The sequence below is a fragment of the Tachypleus tridentatus genome, chromosome 10, assembly GCF_004210375.1.
Source record: "Tachypleus tridentatus isolate NWPU-2018 chromosome 10, ASM421037v1, whole genome shotgun sequence".
NCBI classification, from domain to species: domain Eukaryota; kingdom Metazoa; phylum Arthropoda; class Merostomata; order Xiphosura; family Limulidae; genus Tachypleus; species Tachypleus tridentatus.
Window position 1 is genome coordinate 131,581,453 of NC_134834.1, and position 20,904 is coordinate 131,602,356.

General features: G+C 33.4%; 1 protein-coding gene across 7 annotated transcripts in view; it reads right to left on the reverse strand.

Annotated features, from left to right (window-relative positions):
- The window catches only part of LOC143230329 (bestrophin-2a-like), a 43,983-nt gene that overhangs the window by 12,103 nt on the left and 10,976 nt on the right, over positions 1 to 20,904 (reverse strand). For all 7 annotated transcript variants that reach the window (XM_076463695.1, XM_076463694.1, XM_076463689.1 and 4 more), the window contains exons 2-5: positions 14,111 to 14,245; positions 12,731 to 12,897; positions 8,601 to 8,758; positions 741 to 818 (exon numbers count right to left, since the gene is read on the reverse strand). In XM_076463695.1, the coding sequence (XP_076319810.1) occupies positions 741 to 818; positions 8,601 to 8,758; positions 12,731 to 12,897; positions 14,111 to 14,245 (538 nt within the window). The remainder of the gene's footprint in view (positions 1 to 740; positions 819 to 8,600; positions 8,759 to 12,730; positions 12,898 to 14,110; positions 14,246 to 20,904) is intronic.

Sequence of the window (20,904 nt, forward strand, 5' to 3'; positions counted from 1 at the left end):
ACTACTACCGGGTATTTATTTTAAAAGATCGATAGAAATGAACCTAAAATTTCGAAATCTCACCATTTCAGTCTTTTTTTGGACCATCACTTTAATATATAATAATATTTATTATTCTCATTGGAAATGAAACCCAGGAAACCAAGTGCTTTTGGAAATTAGACCCTCCTTACGCAAAAATCATATCAAAAGTCCACTTTTATTGAGTCTGTTTTCCCTTTTCTAATGTTAATTTTCTTCTGTTGGTCCTTATTGTTGTTGAATAATATGATTATTATTCTCACTGTAGAAAAGAAAAATCCACAGTTTTAAAGGTGCTATAACTTACTGTTCCACTGATATATTTCCTTTATATTTATGTCCAACAATATAAACAAATCTATTTGTTAACATTCAAGAGCTGAAATGGGTTTCGATTTCATTGTATAAGCCTTAACTTATTTGTATTATTGTTTCAAATAGTGGATATGTAGCTGCTATGGGTTTGCCGCTGGACTCTACTAAAGGTTCTTAAGTTAATTAGGCCCATGAGCCCCACAATGCAAGAGCGAGCGCAAGGCATAGATCAAAACTTTGACTTCGTTTTGATTATTAAATTCCTTTGATACATTTTGCTCCTTCAATCCCAAGATGCTTCTTGTGCACCTGGAAACTAAAATTAAACTTTCTAGATTAATATAAAAAGAATATATATAAATAGATGCAGAGTATAATTAAAAAAGAAACAAATAAAAATATACCTGAGTATACACAAGGGGAGTGCTAATCCAGTCGTAACTCCAAAGTAACCCACACTTCGATCGAAAATCATTAAACTCCTTGAAATAAAACCAATATTTGTTAATCCAGATGGTTAAACAATCAGGTATTCATGAAATTATATGACAAACCCAAACTATCTTGATTCAACAATATAAAATTACAGACAAAGATGCTGATAGATTTGTTGCGCTGTGAATAAGGTGTATCTAAAAGCTGATTTTAAAACACGACATAGGGCTTGAAATGTTTACAGTTTGAATCCTCAAGTATACAAAACACGTTCTTATTTTTTTTAATAACCACAGTTTTAAAAATGTAAACTTATTTAGTGATTACTATTAATACAAATCAATCTTAGTAATTAGGGAAAATATACTGAATTTCTATGAAGACATATTTGTTGAAATTGTTTCCCACTAACCAAACAAAATAAATAATTTATTACTAAGCAACTAACCCTTCTCTCTCTCCCCTCCTCCCTCCCACCAAAAATAAAATCAATAGGTACAGTGGCAGCAAGTTAGACTTTAGGTCAGAAGGCAGTGTGCTGTAGATTTGGAATTCCTTTTTTTTCTTCCATTCAACTTTAGAGTTACTATTTGCTTGAAGACCGTTTTAAATTTAGAACAAGTTTGGTATCTGAATGGAAACATAGTCAGCTTATTTAGTGACTATAGTGTAAATTTAGGTTAAAGACCTTACTAAGTTTCGTTACTGATGTACAATGTTTATATATTAAAGCTGAACAGTATAACTTAACTTGTTATACATTTCGTTTTAAAATGTTCTCGGTTAGCTTTGAAAGTGTCGAGGAATTTATTGCAACTTATATAAAGTTTCTGTAGAAAATAATTAACCTGATTACAAGAAGACGGTGAGAGTTTTTCGGTATTATTTGTGTAGCAGACCATAAAGATATTTGATATCATTTGCAGATAAGTGTGTAAATTTGAGAGTTTTTTTATTGAGATTCACCAAGTACAAACACACATCTCGCTGGAAGTACTACTTTAATCTCTGTTGTTTTTTCAAAACGCAGATATTTCTAAAATAAACTGACTGCTTCGTATAACTAAAAGCATCGTGGTATTGACTGAAAAATAGCATCTTACTGAGGACTAAGACGTCTTTTCGGTTCGATTTCGGTATTTTTAGTAACAAGGCCTTCAAATGCTTAGCTGCAATAATGTAAGAAAAAACAGCAATAAACGCACCAACTGAAACTTTGGGCATCTTTAGCTGTATCTTATACGCTATAACTGCAGTCACTATGGACTAGTTAGGATAATTAACATCTTAAAATATAGAGGACTTCCCAAGACTTGCACTCCATTCACATTGTATACGTTTTTCCTGATCATCCAAACTAACATGTGTGCTTCTGCCCACTCGTGGTTCAAAACGTGCGGAATTTAAAACTAAATAAAATGTACTATGCCCGTATTTCGTAAGCCTATAACTCAAACGATTAGTTTCTTCTAACATCGTTTCCTTTTCACAGTAGATATTTCTACAGGCAGTAAGTCCAAAGTTAGAAGTTATAGTTTGGTTTGTTTTGAATTTCGCGCAATGCTACTCGAGTGCTATCTGCGCTAGCCGTCCTTAATTTAGCAGTATAAGACTAGAGGGAAGGCACCTACCGTCAACTTTTGGGCTACTCTATTACTAACGAATAGTGGGATTAATCGTCACATTATAACGCCCCCACGACTGAAAGGGCGAGCATGTTTGGTGTTATGGGGATTCAAACCCGCGACCCTCAGATTTGGAGTTTATTTAGTTTATTCTTTAAACGTGGCAGAAATTTAGTCTGAAATAACAGAAAACAAACACTGTGTTTGCCCGCTCTTTCCAACTGAGGTGGTCAAGAACTATTGTTCCCCTTCAATCCCGCGCGTAATATTTTAATCTTTAAGTTGTGTTTGTTGAGTTGGGTTAGATAATTGTAAACAAGAGCAGCAGGAGATCCATGAAGAAATTCGAACGAGGCAACCTCTCTTCTTGTCCTTAGATAGTTGAGTCAGATACAAGTGTCTATTACTGGTTTGAATTCGCGCAAAGCCACATAAGGGCTATCTGCGCCCATTATTTGTATTATGTTTTTATGTCGCGTAGATTCAATTGTAATATTCTTAAATATTGTTATTATTGAGTAAATTATCGTGATTTAAGAAAATTTTTATTGTAATTTAGATTTTTAAATAATTTACATTCTTTTCACTGGGGATGGGTTAACGGCCCTTTTCAAGGTGGGGGACTTTTGAAATTTTTTATGGGGGGAACCGAAGTACTCATAGAAACACCACATCCACAGGACAGACGCCAAGTAATTTATCTTTCCTGTGCCCTGGGTGTAACGTTATACATGATGGTTGTAAAAGGTAACATAATAATTGATCCTTTGTGTGCATGTGTTTTAGTTTATATTTTCTTGTTTGCAGGATAAATTATAGGCTAAAGTAAGTTTGGTGGAAGCGCTTAAGATATTATGTAATGCTGTAATCAGATTGTTTCTTGTTTTTGCATTTTTGTTGTATTTGAACGATAGCTCGGGTTAGTGAATTCTTTAATGTAGAAGATAACCGAGTTTGTGTAAATACTTTACTCCGGTAAATTCTTAGAGACTTAGGACTAATCTTATTGCTTTATTTGTTTGAACTTGGAGTTTCTTAGTTATTTTTGGACGTATTGTTTATTTTTTAGCATCTATAATCTATTATCTTGTATTTTTTCAAGGATATTGTAAGTATGCCGTCTATATGTTTATCTGCATTTAATCTTATGTAGTTGATACGTTTGCTAATTGAGGCATGTATGTTCTGAATGTGTTTGTTCTACGTTAATCTAGTATCGAAGGTGATTTCTAAGAAGTTGATATTGTTATTTATATTTATTTGTGTACCTGCTAGCATTAGTTTAATTTTCTTGAATGTTTTCACGTGTTTACGTAGTTTACTGTAAAAGGCTGTGGCTTGTGTTTTTGTTGGATTAAATATCACTCGTCATTTGTTACATCATTTGAGTATTAGATCCAGTCATTTTTGAACACGTGTCATAGCAATAATAGGGTTTCTGAATATGCTCCAGACTGCTGTGTCATTGGCATATTGAAAGTAGTGTGAATATGGAGAAAGTAATATCATTAACAAATAAGATGTGTGGGAGAGTCGAAAGGATGGGTCCTAACAATGCCCCTTCCGTGATGTTGAGTGATTTGGATAATGTCTCGTTGACTTCAGTTGATCTATTAGTTTAAAAAAATGAATATACATCTGATTAATGTGTCCGTTAATATTTAATTTAATTAATTTAAATTTTAGGGTATTGTGGCAGACACTGTCGCAAGCTTTCTTAGCGTCTAGAAATACACTTATTACGGCTTCGTTGTCATTAAATAATTTATATGTTGATTCGTTGTTCTAGGTTCTAAAGGTGTTCTATCGTTTGTCTGTTTGTCCTTGAAGTATTTTGAAAATTTGGTAAAAAATTAATGATTTTGAAGAAGTTCGAAAATTTGTTTATTATGATTTTTTCCACTAGTTTGCCAGATTAACAGGGCAGAATTTGTTTTGGTTTTATCTATTAGTTAGTTGTTGTTTTTTAGACTAAAGTGATGATTAATTGTTTCCATATAGGAGGATAGTACCCAATAAATAACGACAAATTCGTAATGTAAGTTAAACATAGCACTAAGCCCGGCATGGTCAGGTGATTAACGCATTCGACTCGTAATCCGAGGGTCACGAGTTCGAATTCCCGTCACACCAAACATGCTCGCCCTTTCAGCCGTGGGGGGCGTTATAATTGACGGTCAATCCCACTATTCTTTGGTAAAAGAGTAGCCCAAGAGTTGACGGTGAGTGTTGATGACTAGCTGCCTTCCCTCTAGTCTTACACCGTTAAATTACGGACGGCTAGCGCAGATAGCCCTCGTGTAGCTTTGCGCGAAATTCAAAACAAACTAAACTAATAGGTTTCAAGCTTTTTTTTTTAGAAGGTTGTTTCTTATTCCATCAGTGTATTTTTATGTTGACGTTTAGTAACGGTCACTTTTCTATTTATCGGATACCGTTTATTGCTTCTTATGTTTTCGTAGAAGTTGGTGGCACTTTTAATTAATGAGATAAAGAACAAAGTAAGAATGACCCGGACGTGACTCAAACGCACAGCCCTGTGATCTGTAGCCATACGCGCTACCATTGCGCCACCAAGTCGTAAAGTATGTGACAAACTAAACATTATTGTAAACTGTTGATTCGCAGCATTAGTCTCGGCTGGTTTATATAGATAATCCTCTAGATTGTCATAACATTGACGCACATTTTTGTTACATCTCCGTAGAAAGACGTTGTTTTTTTGTTCTTTCTTCTTCTTTCAAACACTTTATTACTCTACCATTCCATCATTTCTAGGTGGAGTTACTTCAACCCTAGTCTTAATCCAAAACGCACAGATGAGTTTTTCATTTTTTTCAATTAGGCCAACACATGCACATAAAAATATTTGGATTTGCCCATTTTGAGTGTTGTTTTTTAAGGGGGGAGATTAGAACTTACCAAAAGCATATTTCAGATACTTTGTTTACAGCACTTAAATAGGGATATAAACAACTTTGAAAGTTTTGCCTTTTGCTAATTTTGGGGATTTCGTGAACTATTCATGTGCATATCAACTAATTTACATGAGATTTAGCACAAATATACCTTCTTGCAAGTCTCAAGTACTGATATAGCCAGCTTTCGATTTCTCTGTGTTTCTTGAGATTTTCATGGTGTCAGAACCGACTATGTTGAGATCGTGTAGCGAAGACAAATTCCAATCGCCTGGGAATGTTGGCCTCTTTCATTCATACATGATGTTACTTTCATTATTCGTATGAAAAATATAATAATGTAACAGTTTTGTCCTACAAGAAAATGCATAAGAAAGAAAGATTTAGGGAGGTGGTCTTTCACAGCTCTGGTGATACAATGGTAACGCGTCTAAGTATAGTTTAGGAAGCTGGGTGTTCGAGTCATGTAATATTTGCCCTATAACTTTTGATACAGCATATTCATCTTCAAATAATTTGGTAAGCTTTTAATAAAGGTTATAAGTTCTTTGTACACAAAAAATCTATTTTTATTGGGATATTTGTTATTCAAGATTTGCTGTGAACTTATCGAGTCTGCTTCGTTACTAGTCTGAGTGCAAAGTGATTTCATGTTATGATTAAAAAGTATTCTTCGTCTCATAAATATCTAATATTATTTCTGTAATCGTTAAAACCCCCTAAATACATTTCAAACGTTTGTTTTCAGTAAGACTTCATATTTTACGTTATTTTTTATAGCTTTGGCCAACCTTTTAACCAACATATAAAATTACGAAATAAAAAAAATTACACTTTTTTCTTGTTGGTGTGACTACATATTACAACACGAAACTACAAATGTTTAGTCTTAGTAGCTTAAGTCTCGTAACGTTATATATATGTGTATACACATATTATTTCATCGACCTTCCAGTCATGCCTAGCTAACATTACATAACTTGCATTGACACGGTGCACGTGCACTCGTGTTAAGTATCTATTATAAAACTGACCTTCAATCTTCCCAGTCTTTTCTGTGTTTTAGTGGACTAGTATTTTGTAATATACAGACAAATTTCAATTATTATACGTTATATATGTATGTAGATTATTACTATTTAGAAATAAGTTATTAAAATTATTTTTCTTAAAATACAGAATAATAAATAAAGAAGTAAAGCAAGCAATTATCTCTTCTAGCTACGTCCTTTGAACTCGGTTGCTGTTAGGCATAGGATGCTAAGCCTTTAACAATTTCGCACATGAATAATATCAAACACATTTTTTAAGGTTTTATATAGTTAAATAAATAAAAATAATCATAAATAACTATACTGATACCATAGAATTCCACTATAATTTACTAAGTTTAGTATTTAGGTTTTAAAAAAAATATGAAAATTTTGAGCAGACTAAAAATATAACCTACCTTCTTGAAATCTTGGTTTGAAAGAACGTGGTAACCTTTTCACAGATAATAGCTAAGAAAACCACTAGAAGACATTCTAAGCTGTCAATTGGTTATTCAAATGTCATATATTGAAGTAAATGTGTATAAGGGGCCGTTTCCAAAAATAGAAGGAGGTGAACGGGGCCACTGTATTTAATTCAGTACATAAGCCACATCTCGGCAAAATAAAAAAATATATGAGGTTCTTATTTTATATTATAGCTTGTTGATATTAGTAATTTGAGTTCCTAATCTGGCCGAAACTATAGACTTAGTATGTTGGCGTCATAAACATCTCAATTTAAACAGCGCTGCATTCAACACACCACGTGACTCACTAAAATCTACACTTAGGTGTTACTTTAATATTTTCTTCTAAATTAAAAAAATTAACTCATATATAATATTAAACTTTAAATTACAGTCTACAAGTTGATTCCAAATTTATTGACACAACTTCTTAAAATAGTAGTTCAATAACATTTTTAATGCAAGTCAACAAAGGCGATGACACGGCCTTTGACCCGTGACCCATGAATAAGCAAACTGAATGTAAATAACTTCCCGATCTGGAATTATCCTCTGTATTGTGTTGAAAATGGGAAAGGCTTAAAATTATACTAAGGTGTGTGATGTACTGATGTTTCACTATAACTGGTGCTAATCATTAACTCAATGTATGTCATAAGACAGTTTGCTACAAACTAAAAAAAACAATGGTAAGCTTTTAATAAGGGTTATAAGTTCTTTGTACACAAAAAATCTATTTGTGTATATATATATATATATACACCAACAAACATTTTTTTTTGTACAGTTCTAATTCACCGCTCATATCATATCAAGAGCATAATGTCATTTTGTCTCATTATGCTCATATTGGTTTATTCACTTTTCAGTCTCGTATTTGAGTCCGTCCTCATACATTACTTAATAGTTTTCATATTTCATAAAGTACTGTGTTAAGATTTTTGTTTTGCTGTTAAAACTAGTTTGAACACTTAGAAACGTGCATCTGACTTCATGTTAGTGATGGGGAAATTTTCCATGGTAAATTTTTCAGCAATGGATTCTAATTGTTTTCAGATACAATACTGTAAAAATTCACCATGTTCAAGTGGAATTACGACCTACAAGAAATTGTGTTATTAATCAAAGGTACTAAAATAACATTTTCTTATTTTTCATAGTTATCTGCATAAAAGTATTTTCTTTGGAAACAATAGTGATCTCTCCGGGCAAAATGGAAACGTACTACTTTGTTTCTGTTGATTTCATGGACCTAAAATCAGTGACATAAAACTTCAATTTTTCCTACATACTTCAAGGATATATTACTTGAATACTTTTTCTCATATTGTCTTTTGGTCACCCATCTTGTTAGTCCTCTTTGTATATTTACATATATATGGAAGGGTTGTTATAAAGTTACGGTCAATCCCAATTTTCGTTGGTGAAAGAGAAGCTCAAGAGTTGGCGGTGGGTGGCCTTCCCTCTAGTCTTATACTGCTAAATTAGGGATGGCTAGCGCAGATAGCCCTCGTGTAGCTTTGCGCGAAATTCAAACCAAACCATTTTATAGACGAAACTACTTGTGTTTCAGCTTAAATAATTTTTGTCGTGAAAGATAATATTTATATACCTCAAACATGTATCTTAAAATAATCATTCAAAACAAAGAAAGTAACGAACATACTTTCCAGTTTGATTATATATTGGTGAAAAAATCACAATAGATAAATGATTTTTGATATTATGTAACTATTACACATGTTTTTTCTACGTTTGTAATTTTGAACATAAAATTCAACTTACTTCCATGATGAGTTTTAGTCCGTTCGAGTCTGTAATTCGACACTCTTGCCTGGCTTCACGTAGCAAGTTGATAAACCAAGTACACGGAATCCAAAAAGTGTTGAATTCTACTGACGGCACTGAGAGAAACATCTCTAGTTCCGCCTTCGTAAGGAAACCTGGAGAAGACGTGAAATTCTTAATCCATCTTTGCTCTGTCTACATCCAACCCTCCAGAGAAGCTATAAATTTCCGTATCTGTGATCAACTACAGAGTGTGCAAATTAGTTGGAAACTTTCTTTTCACACAGAAAATTAATGAGCACTTAAAACAATCAAGTTTTGAAGTGTCTTATATTTGTTAACAAGTGTTTTGGCTTTATTTCTAGTAATTTGCAATAAATAGATTACAGAGACTAACCTACCCAATTAGCGATGTAGCCTTTTATAAGTGCAGAAAAATTCACGTTCTTTTATCACTGTTTCATGACAATATGAATTTTGGAAAAAGTGTTTCACTGAAATGTCACAAATAACATTTATGCAGCTGTGCTAACAACGTAGGTTCAAATTACTGCAAGTTTTGTCTAAGGATACTTTCTGGGTTAACCCATAAACACAGCGGTAAATCTGCGGACTCACACCGCTACAAACCGGGTTTCAATACCCGTGTGTAGCTTTGTGCTTAATTCTAAACAAACAAACAAAATTTTTTTGGGCTCATAATTAAATGATTTTAAAGTATGTTTTTTCTTGTTCACAAATACATATTGAACTCGTGAAAATTGTATCACAGTTTTAAATTTAATATGTGGTATAGTTTAATACACGAAACATTTATCTAGTCGAGTAAATCCATGTGTGAAGGGACACAAAACTCATACACATTGACACTGTTTGTAGGGCTCCTGCCAATTCTCTCTGAGAAAAAATATAATTAATATCCATTAGAAGTACCAAGTGTGTAGATCTTGGTTTATCAAGGGTTTAAAGATCACATGATATTTGAATGCACTAAAGAAATATTTGTTAACGTTATTTTACAGTTGCTAACATGAGGTCAAGAACGAAAAACGATTATTTTTATGAACATTTGTTTGTCATTATATCACCACACATATAATATTACTATTTACAAACTAATTAGTCTTAATGAAAGCCGAAAAATAACATACGAGAAAATATTATATATATATATAACTGGTAGCATTTTTTATCTCTAAGTTTTTGTTATGTAACGGTGAAAAATGCTAAAACATGCACTCTACAGTGGCACAATGGTAAGTCTGAGGATTTATAACGATACCCATGGTGGACAAACCCATATCATTGTGTAGCTCTGTGCTTAACCACAATCAAACAAACTTAAAAGCGCCACTCGCGATGAGCATGAAAGTTGCGTAGAAAAAAACAAAACCGAAATAGCTTATTCCATCACAAACATAAAGCAAAATCAGTTTTCTACTTAACAATTAAATTTGCTTAAAACTAAAACTCACTCTAAAAATATCAGTTTATTTAACGTTGTTCATAGTTTGATATTCACTTGGCATTAAAATTAATTCCTATCAATAGAAATATTATGTAAAATGTAAATAAAACAAACGAAATAAAAGGATCTCACAGGAAAATGTAAAAAACTAGCTGTTATTAAAAGTATCTTGTATCTCATAATACATATGATTGTTTGTTTCGGATAAACGCGTTGTGCTGCATCTTCTTTAGCCATAAATAATTTTAAGACTGATAGCACCATCCGCTCACTCTTGGGTTATTTTAATCGAAAATTGAATTTCATCAATAAAGTAGTAAATGCCTCCGCGAGGAAGCGAGCGAGTATAAAGACCCCAATTTCTTTTAACTTATCCAGATACACCTGGCTAGGTCAAAAGCGTATGTTTAATGCTTAAATAACTCCTAAAAAGTGTCGTCTCATTGGAAATCAAGGAAACCCGGAAAAAAAATTGGAATATCTCACGGTAGAACCCGGGACTGCTCAGGTCAGTCCTAAATTCAATATTTTCCAAAACGTTCAAGGAGGACCCCAAACATGACTTTGGCGGGGAGTCGCTACCATTTTGTGCTACGCCATTGGATTTGACTGTCACATTTATAAAAGCCCATAACCCAAAAGTGACAACACATAGCACATCAACACATTTTTAGCACACCAACGATTGGTTCACAGTAAGCTGACGAGTTAAACACTCGACATAATTTTACTTGCACTTTTATTGCGAACTATATAAAAACATGGTTGGTTGATCACTTTAAACTGGTTAAAAAAATCCTTTTTTTTAAGAAAGAATGACATGACTTGTAATAAAAATTGAATCACACAATCTTATCATAAAAGTGCTTTGCGATTAAAGTCAAATATCCATAAAATATACTTATTTTTCCAAGGAAATACATTTTCGTAATTTGACTAATCACATGCATTTTTTTACCTACTTGATTTTGATAAAATAGTCCAAATGAGACCCGTTTTAAAATGAAACAATATAAGCTAAGATCTGGTAAATGAACGAGTTCCATTAGATGACATTTCCAGTTTCTCTTTTTTCTTTATCATGAACATGAAATAACCCGACTCTAACAATGTAAATATTGTAAGTCGTGATATTCATTAAAAGAATACGAAAGAAAAACAAAAAATGAGAGAAACAAATGATTACTACGGCGTTAACAGTCTGTTGCTGAGAAGCACCGCTATTCGAAAGTGTTCATATTTTTTACTCATTCTTATAATATTTATAGTAGTAATAACAAATAAAAAAATGTGGAAGGAATCACATTTACGTCTTCTAAATCACAAATAAAATGTTTTCCTAAAGAAGGTTTCGATCATTTTATTGCATCATTTAATTCTAATCCTAAGATGAACGCCACATTTTGTTAGGATTTTCTTTTCTTATATCAGTTCCCGCTAGAGGACCCGCAGTGGACTTACAATGCTATAAACCGCGTTTCGATATCCGTCGTGGCAGAGCACAGATATTCATTGTGTAGTTTTACTCAACTACAAACAAACAATTCTACAAGACTAAGAGTTTTTGTAATAACAAGCAGTAATTTAAGTTTATATGGAGTGGGGGAGTGGTGGAAGGATTGGGAAAAGGAATAACAATTCAACCTTAACCATCGTCCATCATAAGAATATTTATGAATTTTCATTTTATGTTTATAGTTATTTTAAGCGAATTATGTGGTCAGCAAAACCATTATTCATTGTAATTGAAATATAAACATAGAATAAATTAGCCGATAGTTATTATTACGCCCCAACTGATCTGCATTCTCGTTTCTTTCCACACCTTTCGATTTTCTAAAATGGATATAATTTTTGGAAAAGTAAAAGGATTGTACTTAATTTTGAAATAGATCGGTACTGATTGATCTCTTTGTTTTGAATAAAATATCCCAAAAATAAAAAAGAGCATATAACGTAACTTTCACGGTTTTCTTTAAGTAAATTTTCAAAATTCAAAGCATTTTTGACAGAAGAATTTAACTATCTAACATATGTGTTTGGATAACGAATTTACGGATAGAATTTTAGTTACAGTTTATCAGTTAATCAAGCAATGCCTGATAAATTTTATATATTTGAAAAATTGAGCAAAATATGCTGCGTATAGTAGTGGTTGGTTTTTTTACAAAGCCACGTCCGGCTATCTGCTGAGCCCACCGAGGGGAATCGAATCCCTGATTGTAGCGTTGTAAATCCGGAGACATACCGCTGTACTAGCGGGGGGCCTGCGTATAGTAACAACTTAGAAATTTGGTAAAATATCCTGTTAATGTTAAAGTATAATAATAACTTGGAAAATTGGCAAAATGTCCTGTTAAAGTATAGTAACAATTTTGGATATGAAGGCCATGATATCATAAGGAATTCTGAAAATCAAGTTAGAAATGACAGGAGCTCAATTCCAAATCTTGGTAATTTCTCAAAGATAAAATAGATTAGTTGTTGTGTTTGAGATGGTTGACACCTAATTTTAAGGGGAGTGCTACACTGGCAAAGAGTTTGAAAGGGAATACTATCTGTCATGATTTACACAATAACAGCAAAGCTTACTTTAGCATATCTTCTAAATATAATATTTCCGCCATTACGTTGCTTAAAAAATTAATTTGCTCCTCACCAGCTTCAACAAGATGGTCTTTAGTGGGGAACCTTCTCTTTACCGCCATACTAATAGACCGCAGCACCAGAACAAGAGTGAGATTCAGGTAACGCATCAAGGTTCGACGCAACATTCGACTGCTTTCATCGGCTCCCGGCACATAGAGTGCAAGAATGTTCATAATTCTGTATCCGATATAAAGAAGGAACCGTTTTTTACTTTTAAAAAGTTTATATTGTATGTAAATAAAACGTATCTACAACTAGATAATCATTACAATTTCGGGACATTAAACATAATGAAAATAAGGTTACTCCTTCATTTATTATTTGTATAGTAATTCTAAATATAGTATTTCGCCTTATAATAAAACATGGTCGAAAGATTAGAGATCATGTATAAAGCTACTGTTATTTCTTGTAGAAAATTCTATAAAAGAAAAACTACGTATTCGTTGGCTCTCACTGTTTTCTATTCACCATTGGCCAGTTTAAGTGATTCATCTGGTTTTCTTCCAGTTTTTGGTAATATTTATTCTAGCTATGGCATGTACAGTAAACAAAAGAAACAAACATAAATATTCCTAATATGAAAACAAAATATTTAGAATATAAAAACAGTGATTATAAAAACATCTTGTTCTAAGAGCATAAATACAAAAATATATTTTTCTAGCTTTTAAATGAGAACAGTTACGCCTATCAACATTATGATCCACTACATGAAATAAGAAAAACAATAAAATTTCAAAAAAGAGCTATAATCAAGATTTTTTGCTTTTCTGAAATTCAAGACAATAAATTAATTTTTCTGTGGCGGAATGGATTACAAAAATAAATATTCACACTTAGGAAAGAAAGAGATAAACCTAATTTTCGTGGTCTATATTGGAAGTTTAGTTCCAATTGCTTTTCTAAGAGTAAAATAGAAAAGCAAAATGTTTAGAAAAGAAGCGAAATTATTTGTAAAAAAAACCAACAAAAAACTCATACATGTATATAGTATGTATGTATGTTTTAATTTCGCGCAAAGCTACTCGAGAGCTATCTGCGTTAGCCGTCCCTAATTTAATTTCGCAGTGTAAGACTAGAGGGAAGGTAGCTAGTCATCACCACCCACCGCCAACTATTGGGCTACTCTTTTACCAACGAATAGTTGGATTGACCGTTACATTATAACGCCCCCACGGCTGAAAGGGCGAGCATATTTGGTGCAACGGAAATTCGAATCCGCGACCCTCAGATTACGAGTCGAACGCCTTTACCCACCTGACCATGCCGGGCCGAACATATATATATATATATATAGAAATATATCTATATATTACTTAAGTTACAATAACGTGGACGCTAGTTATAATTACACTAAATCAATCTGAGCTTATTTAAATGAACTTACTTGTCTGGCCACGGAATGGCCATGTACTGATTCCACCATCTGGTGGCCGTGAACGACACAAAAAAGCCAAGAATGAAAGACAGTGGGATTAAATCCACGAAAGTTGAGCAAAAGTGTACGATCTTCTCGAAAACTCTAACAAACAAAGAAATTGTACTAAGTAAAGTAATAATTTATCGCTTGATATTGTCTTTATTGTTTAATTAATTAATATAAGTATGTATTTAGACACTAAAATTATGTTTTCCCTTTCACATTTTTTTATACAAATGAAAAGACTTTTAAGTATTTTTAACCATAAGAATAAGAATGTATCTCATTGGCTTTTGATAAATTTTACTGAAAGTAACTTTTTTGCGTTTAAGCATGAAGGAAAAAATGTTTGCGTCATTTTAAACATTTCATTTTATTCATTAGAAAGTTAAGTCTATTTTTAAGCAATGCAAGGTTCAAACAGACTTTAAAATATTTTGTATAAAGTTAAACACAAAGCTATACCAAAAAGTATGCATGCTTTACCTACCACAGCTCCTGAAACTCTGTTTCTAGCGTTGGAAGTCCGCAGACATACCGCTGATAAATTGAGTTCATTTTACAATGTCAAAAGTGAAATTTTAATGTTCATTTTAAATGTTTATGATGTTGATGGTCAATAAAATAAGTTTAAAAACGTTATTAGTCATAAATTCCAGGGCCTTCTTAATGTACACTAACAAAACATGACATCTTTCGCCAGAGCTTCTCAACTGACAGTCGAAAGAGAATACAAATATCACTAGAAAATAACTGCGGTCCACAACTGCTGATGAATGACTAAAATAAACAAAATTGTGCAAGTTTGTAATGTGTGCATACAACATAATGTGTTTCAAATAAATAATTCCTTCAAAAACAAATAATATTGGGCATTTCTTCTGATAATATCTACCTGAAATTGCTTCATTTCAATTCCAAAGAAAAAAATATTTCAGTGATCTGACCAGATTTTTTGTTTAGTAACTTACGTCATCTTATGTCTTAACAGCATGTCTTCCAGTGTGCAAGCAGTAAGTTAACAAGCTTAGAAAGCTAAAATGTGAGGTTCAGTTCACCGCGGTGAACAGAGCACAGATAGTGATGACGAGAAACCCAGTTGAAGTAAAAATGTATCTCAAGACGGCTGGTATGCTTATATGGGTTTATATTTATTGATTCCAAAATTTAATATTTTTAACACGGAAGCATCAAAGGCAGTTAAAATTGTCAGTGGTTTGTAGAACTGAGTAATATAACAGTAAAATTTTTCTAACTTCTTGTTTCCAATCAGTAAAGACAAAATACATAATAACTTGTTTTTTTATGATAAAGCAAAACAATGATTAAGAAACTAAAAAATCTATACACAGTAAAAATTTTAACCTTTCATACTACATTAATTTAGAAGTTGTATACTGAGAGTACAATATGTCTAACAAAAATTGAGATATGGTATTACTCTTATGCTAGTGTGTTAAATGAGTTATTTTTGATAGTATTGTACTTAAACCGACCTTGATATGAAATCATAATTTATCAGGTCATCCCTTAAGTGATGTCCGATTTTAGGTTCAGAAAAAGAGCAAGGATTTCAAACACTTTTAATGTTATTTAATCAATAATGTATGTTTCATTATTATTAATTGCTTTCGCCAACGATTCACAAGTTTCTAAATGCCACTTCTATAAAATTCTTGGGGTTTGGAGGAAAAGAGTGTAAAGAGTATAGTTTTGACATCTTCATGTGTTTCAAACTCTTTTCTATCAAGATAGTTCTGCAAATAATCAGATGGGGCAAGGTCTGGAGAATATGAAGGATGTGGAAGTTTTCCCAGTCTAACTCTTCAATCTTTGCAGATGTGATCCTTGTTGTATGGGACCGTGCATTATCGTGGTGTAACACACCTTTACGATTGATTAAAGCAGGCCTCTTTTTTTTTCAGTGCAACATTTAAGCGCTTTAACTGCTGACCATAGAAGTCTGACGTAATCGTTACATTGAGTGGTAGCAACTCAAAGTGGACCCCGCCAACAATATCCCACCAAACGCTTAACAAGACTCTCGTAGGGTGGAGGTATATTTTGGACTGTGCTTTAGCCAGTTTACCTGTACTGAGCCAATGTGTGCGGCGCTTAATATTTTTATAAAATATACATTTTTCATCTCCAGTGCCTAACCTGCGCAAAAAAAGGTGAGTTACGTTCAGGAGAGTGCAGAGAATTGCAAATGTCCACTCTTGTTCTAAGGATGGCTTCTGTCAAATCATGGGGTACCCATTTTCCAAGTTTTGACACCTTTTTAAGCTGTTGCAGATGACGGTAAGCTGTTGAGTGGGTTGAATTAAGCTTCTGTGCTAGTTCTTCAACTGTTATAGCACAATCTTCATCAAGTGCAGCCAGCAGCAAGTCATCATTAAACTCAACAGGACAACCTGAATGTGGCGCATCACTTAAGCTGTAGTCACCTGATCTGAACTTCTGAAACCACCTTCGACATTTTCTTTCATTGAGAGACTCAGCACCATAAACACGTTGAATGTTTCATGTAGTTTATGCTGCACTGTTACCTTTTTTAAACTCATAAAGCATTATATACTTAATGTGCTCCTCAGACACATCCGTCTTCATAAGGGTTTATTTAATTAATGATCTGAAACAGTGAAGTTGGGTTAGTTTCTTTTATTTGTCTGAACATTTTTATACACGTCCTACTACATATTTTAGTCATTAGAGCCTTTTATAAAAACAGAAATGACAATGCACTTTCTGTATTAAATTTTCGGACATTACTTATGGGATGACCTGGTAATTAGTACCAACAATGTTTGGCTTCATACACTTCTTTTCGTTATTAAATAGAGGATGCACAATAGGCTATCTGTGTTTTTGATACCCGCGAGACTTACTATTAAACCATTGATGTGGGGGGACATGTACATATTAATTTTCTATTACAAGCTCTTGATGCTCAACGCCTTTTTTATATTTAAATTTGTTCTATTGATATTTTGTATTTGACTGTTATGTTTTCAGGCATGACTCAGTTAACTAAAACAAAGAGATTAAAAAAAATATCGGTCACAATTGTTTGATTGTTTTGAATTTCGCGCAAAGTTATACGAGAGCTATCTGTGCTAGCCATCCCTAATTTAGCAGTTTAAGACTAGAAGGAAGGTCGCTAGTCAACACCACTCACCGCCAACTCTTGGGCTACCCTTTTACCAACGAATAGTGGGATTGAACGTCACATTATAATGTCCCCACAGCTAAAACAATTTCATGTAGCTTTGCGCGAAATTCAAAACAAACCAAACAAAATAATCACTACTAAGGGAGATGTTAATAGTCGCTATGTATTAATAGTTGTTGATTTATGATATTCACACAAGTACGTTGTGAGTGAACTAGACTTTTTTTCTCACTATTTTAATACACAAAATAAGACTGGCGATGATTATGAAATTTCTTGTTTGTCTGACTTACACAGATATGAAGAATGAAAATTATACGAGTACACATTCAAGACGTACGGAATCTCCGGGCACACTGCGTTAATAGGTACATAGTCAAACTCGAACAAACAAATTTTGGCGGTGTTGTTGTTTAACGTGTCTTAAAATAAACCTAGCAGTTGTTGTCAAACGGTACAGAAATATTAATGCAGCATTGTTCCAAATACCTATCATAAAAACGTCAGCAAAATTTTCTGCTTTTCATCATGTGGAGTGAGTTTTACATTCATCTGTTGTACAGGGTCTACCAATTTTGTTCCATACTGGTGTTATTCGACGTATAGAAGTTGGCTACCATCTTTGTACAATACAGGTTTTCTTCAAGACATGGAAGTTGGCTGCCATTTTTGTATAGTACATAATTTATTAGACATGTGGTAGTAGGGCGAACATTATTATACCAAACTGTACAACTGTTGTTCGTTGTAAAAAGTAAATACCTAGAACCTTGTAAAACACAAGAGTAAGTTAAAGTTGTTTTCTTACCCATACGACTTACAGTAAAGTCTAAGTACAGTCCCTATACCTCAAGTAAACAACAAAACGTTTGCGTGTTAATATAGCTGTAAAGTTTCTATTTTTGCCAGATTAGTTTGGACTATTCAGTCCACTGAATGAAAGTGTATTATTTTTTAGATTACTAGTGTTTCAAGACAAACTATTTTATCTAACTAACAATAGGCGTATAATGTCGCAAGTACACAACGTAAGTTCCCCTTATATGCTAAACTTATTGCGCCTTACAAGCCAGTTATTTAGTTAAAACTAATTTTGAGTTAATATTTTTGAAGAGTTAATTGTTTGGTTATACAAACTTACATAAACCGATAATTGTTTTTTGTCTAGCTTAAATCGTGTTTTATGGTGCTAAAACGTGTTTAAAGTTTTGGAGAAAACTCCAGATATTACACGACGAGCGCATCAAGTGGCATGAAACTTTCCTTTAGACAAACAACAATAAAAACGTTTAAATTAAAACATAGCCTATATCACTGCACATTTTCTGGCTCGTGAAATTTTTTGTTACGATCGTGCTACACTCACACTTCGTCTTCCCTTCTTATGTGCTTCAACTTTAGTTATATTGTACCTATTTAAGTCAGGAATTAAAACATACAAATGCAAGCATAACAATCTAGTGTTTAATACTGGTAATAAATGCTACATAGGTTTAGAAATAGTTTTTTTAGTCTCTTACTGGCAGCCTAATATGTTTTCTTGCAGCTCTTTGGGTTTATTGGTTTGTTTTATATCTACCCCCCTTTTCTTCTCTCTCCATTCGTTGTACACTTGTTGCAATATCACTTTTTTTTTCAAATGCATGCCGAATTGATCGATTTGTTTTAGATAGTTTAATAACCATAGGAAGGCCTTATAGTCTTTTCTAACTCCATGGTCTGCCTCTTGTTTCCTACATATCAGATTATAACATTTCGTAACCATACAAACATTATGGTTGCCACCAACTAAACACAGAAAAAAAAGAGGACTAATACTCGCGCAATTCAATCATTTTCTTGGTTGTTTTTTGAATTCGCGAAAAGCTACACGAGGGTTATCTGCGCTAGCCATCCCTAATTTAGCAGTGTAAGACTAGAGGGAAGGCAGCTAGTCATCACCACCCACCGCCAACTCTTGAGCTACTCTTTTACCAACGATTGACCGTCACCTTTAACGCCCCCACGGCTGAAATGGCGAGCATGTTTGGTGTAACGGGGATTCGAACCCGCGACCCTCGAATTACGAGTAAAGTTGTTTTTTTCTCTTTATTCATCCCACCTCAAAGAGGGGGTATAAACAAAAATACATGAAATAAAACACTAGTTAAATAATTATCATATGGAGAGAAAACACTGCAAGATACCACCTTGTTAAAAAATTACAACAAAAGGTATAAAATGAATTAGAAAATATAAAAGAAGTAATAGTTAGCGGTAAGTATCTAAATGAAATTACACGAAAAACATTAATAAAACAAAGAAAACAACGGAACACTTGTGATAAAAAAGAAAACTTGTAGAAAAGAATACATTTCATCAGGTATCTTTGTTACCAAGCTACCGTTATAGTGATACAGTAAATGAAACACTAGTTAAATAATTAGCATATGGAAAAAAAACATTGCAAGATACCTTGCTAAAAATTACAACAACAGGTGTAAAATGTGTTAAAAATATAAAAGAAGTGATAGTTAGCTGTAACTTTTAAATCAAAATACACCAAAAACCTTAATAGAACAATGAAAAGAATGGAACACTGTGATAAAAAAAAAAAGAAAACCCAATTGTAGAAAAGAATACATTTTATCTTAACAAAGCACATAACAGGTATCCGTGCACTCCCTTTGTAACCAACCTACCGTTATAGTGATACAATGAATAAAAGACACTTAATGAGTCATGTAACACACATCTGTGATAACGTAAGTGTATATGTTTGCGTAAACGCACTTTATAGAACGAAATTAAATGAAGCTTGCGATTGCGTGCTAACTGGACAGACCTCACAAATTGGATAACAAGCCGTGCAAAACTAGTTAATAAGCGAAAAATATTTAAACACCGACCAGGTAAGAGAGGATGAAATCCCACTAACTGGCATCTCCTCCAGACCCAGTTTGAGATAGGGCATCCATAATAAAATTCCAGTAAAGCATACACATAGGACCACAAGGGCTGGACAGAAGGACACATGAAAAACAGATGGTCAATGGTTTCCCGCGTTAGTGCACAAAAAGTACATAAACCCGTGGGATGCCTATCCATATGTACCAACTTAAAATTAGTAGTCACCGCTCGCAACCATAACAAATAATCCACGGTACAGACATCAAAACCCACAAATGATGAAAAGGTAGATTTGCGAATGAGTGTCCAACTGTCTGGAAGAACAATATTCCCCCAAAAGGATGGAGCAGAGACATGATAAGCAAGTGAACAATTCAAATAACAAAACAACTGCTTCAGAGTTAATCCCCTAAAATGGACCCGTTGATTAGAAGAGTCCACAAAGTACAAGTCTATTTCATGCTGTGTCGAGGACAGCGGAGCTGGCTGAGTAGAAGTGAACGCCAGCCAATCTTCAAGCAATGCATCCGTCAAAGAAGTGAGATGTGAAACAATGTTATTGACAATCAACGACATACCGACATCACTACACATTTCCACGACCGCCTCCACAGGGAGAAATCCTGGGATCACCTCATACAATAAGTGTCGCACAAGGACCAATCCTGCTTTAATAAATTCAGGAAAATAAAACGTGTGT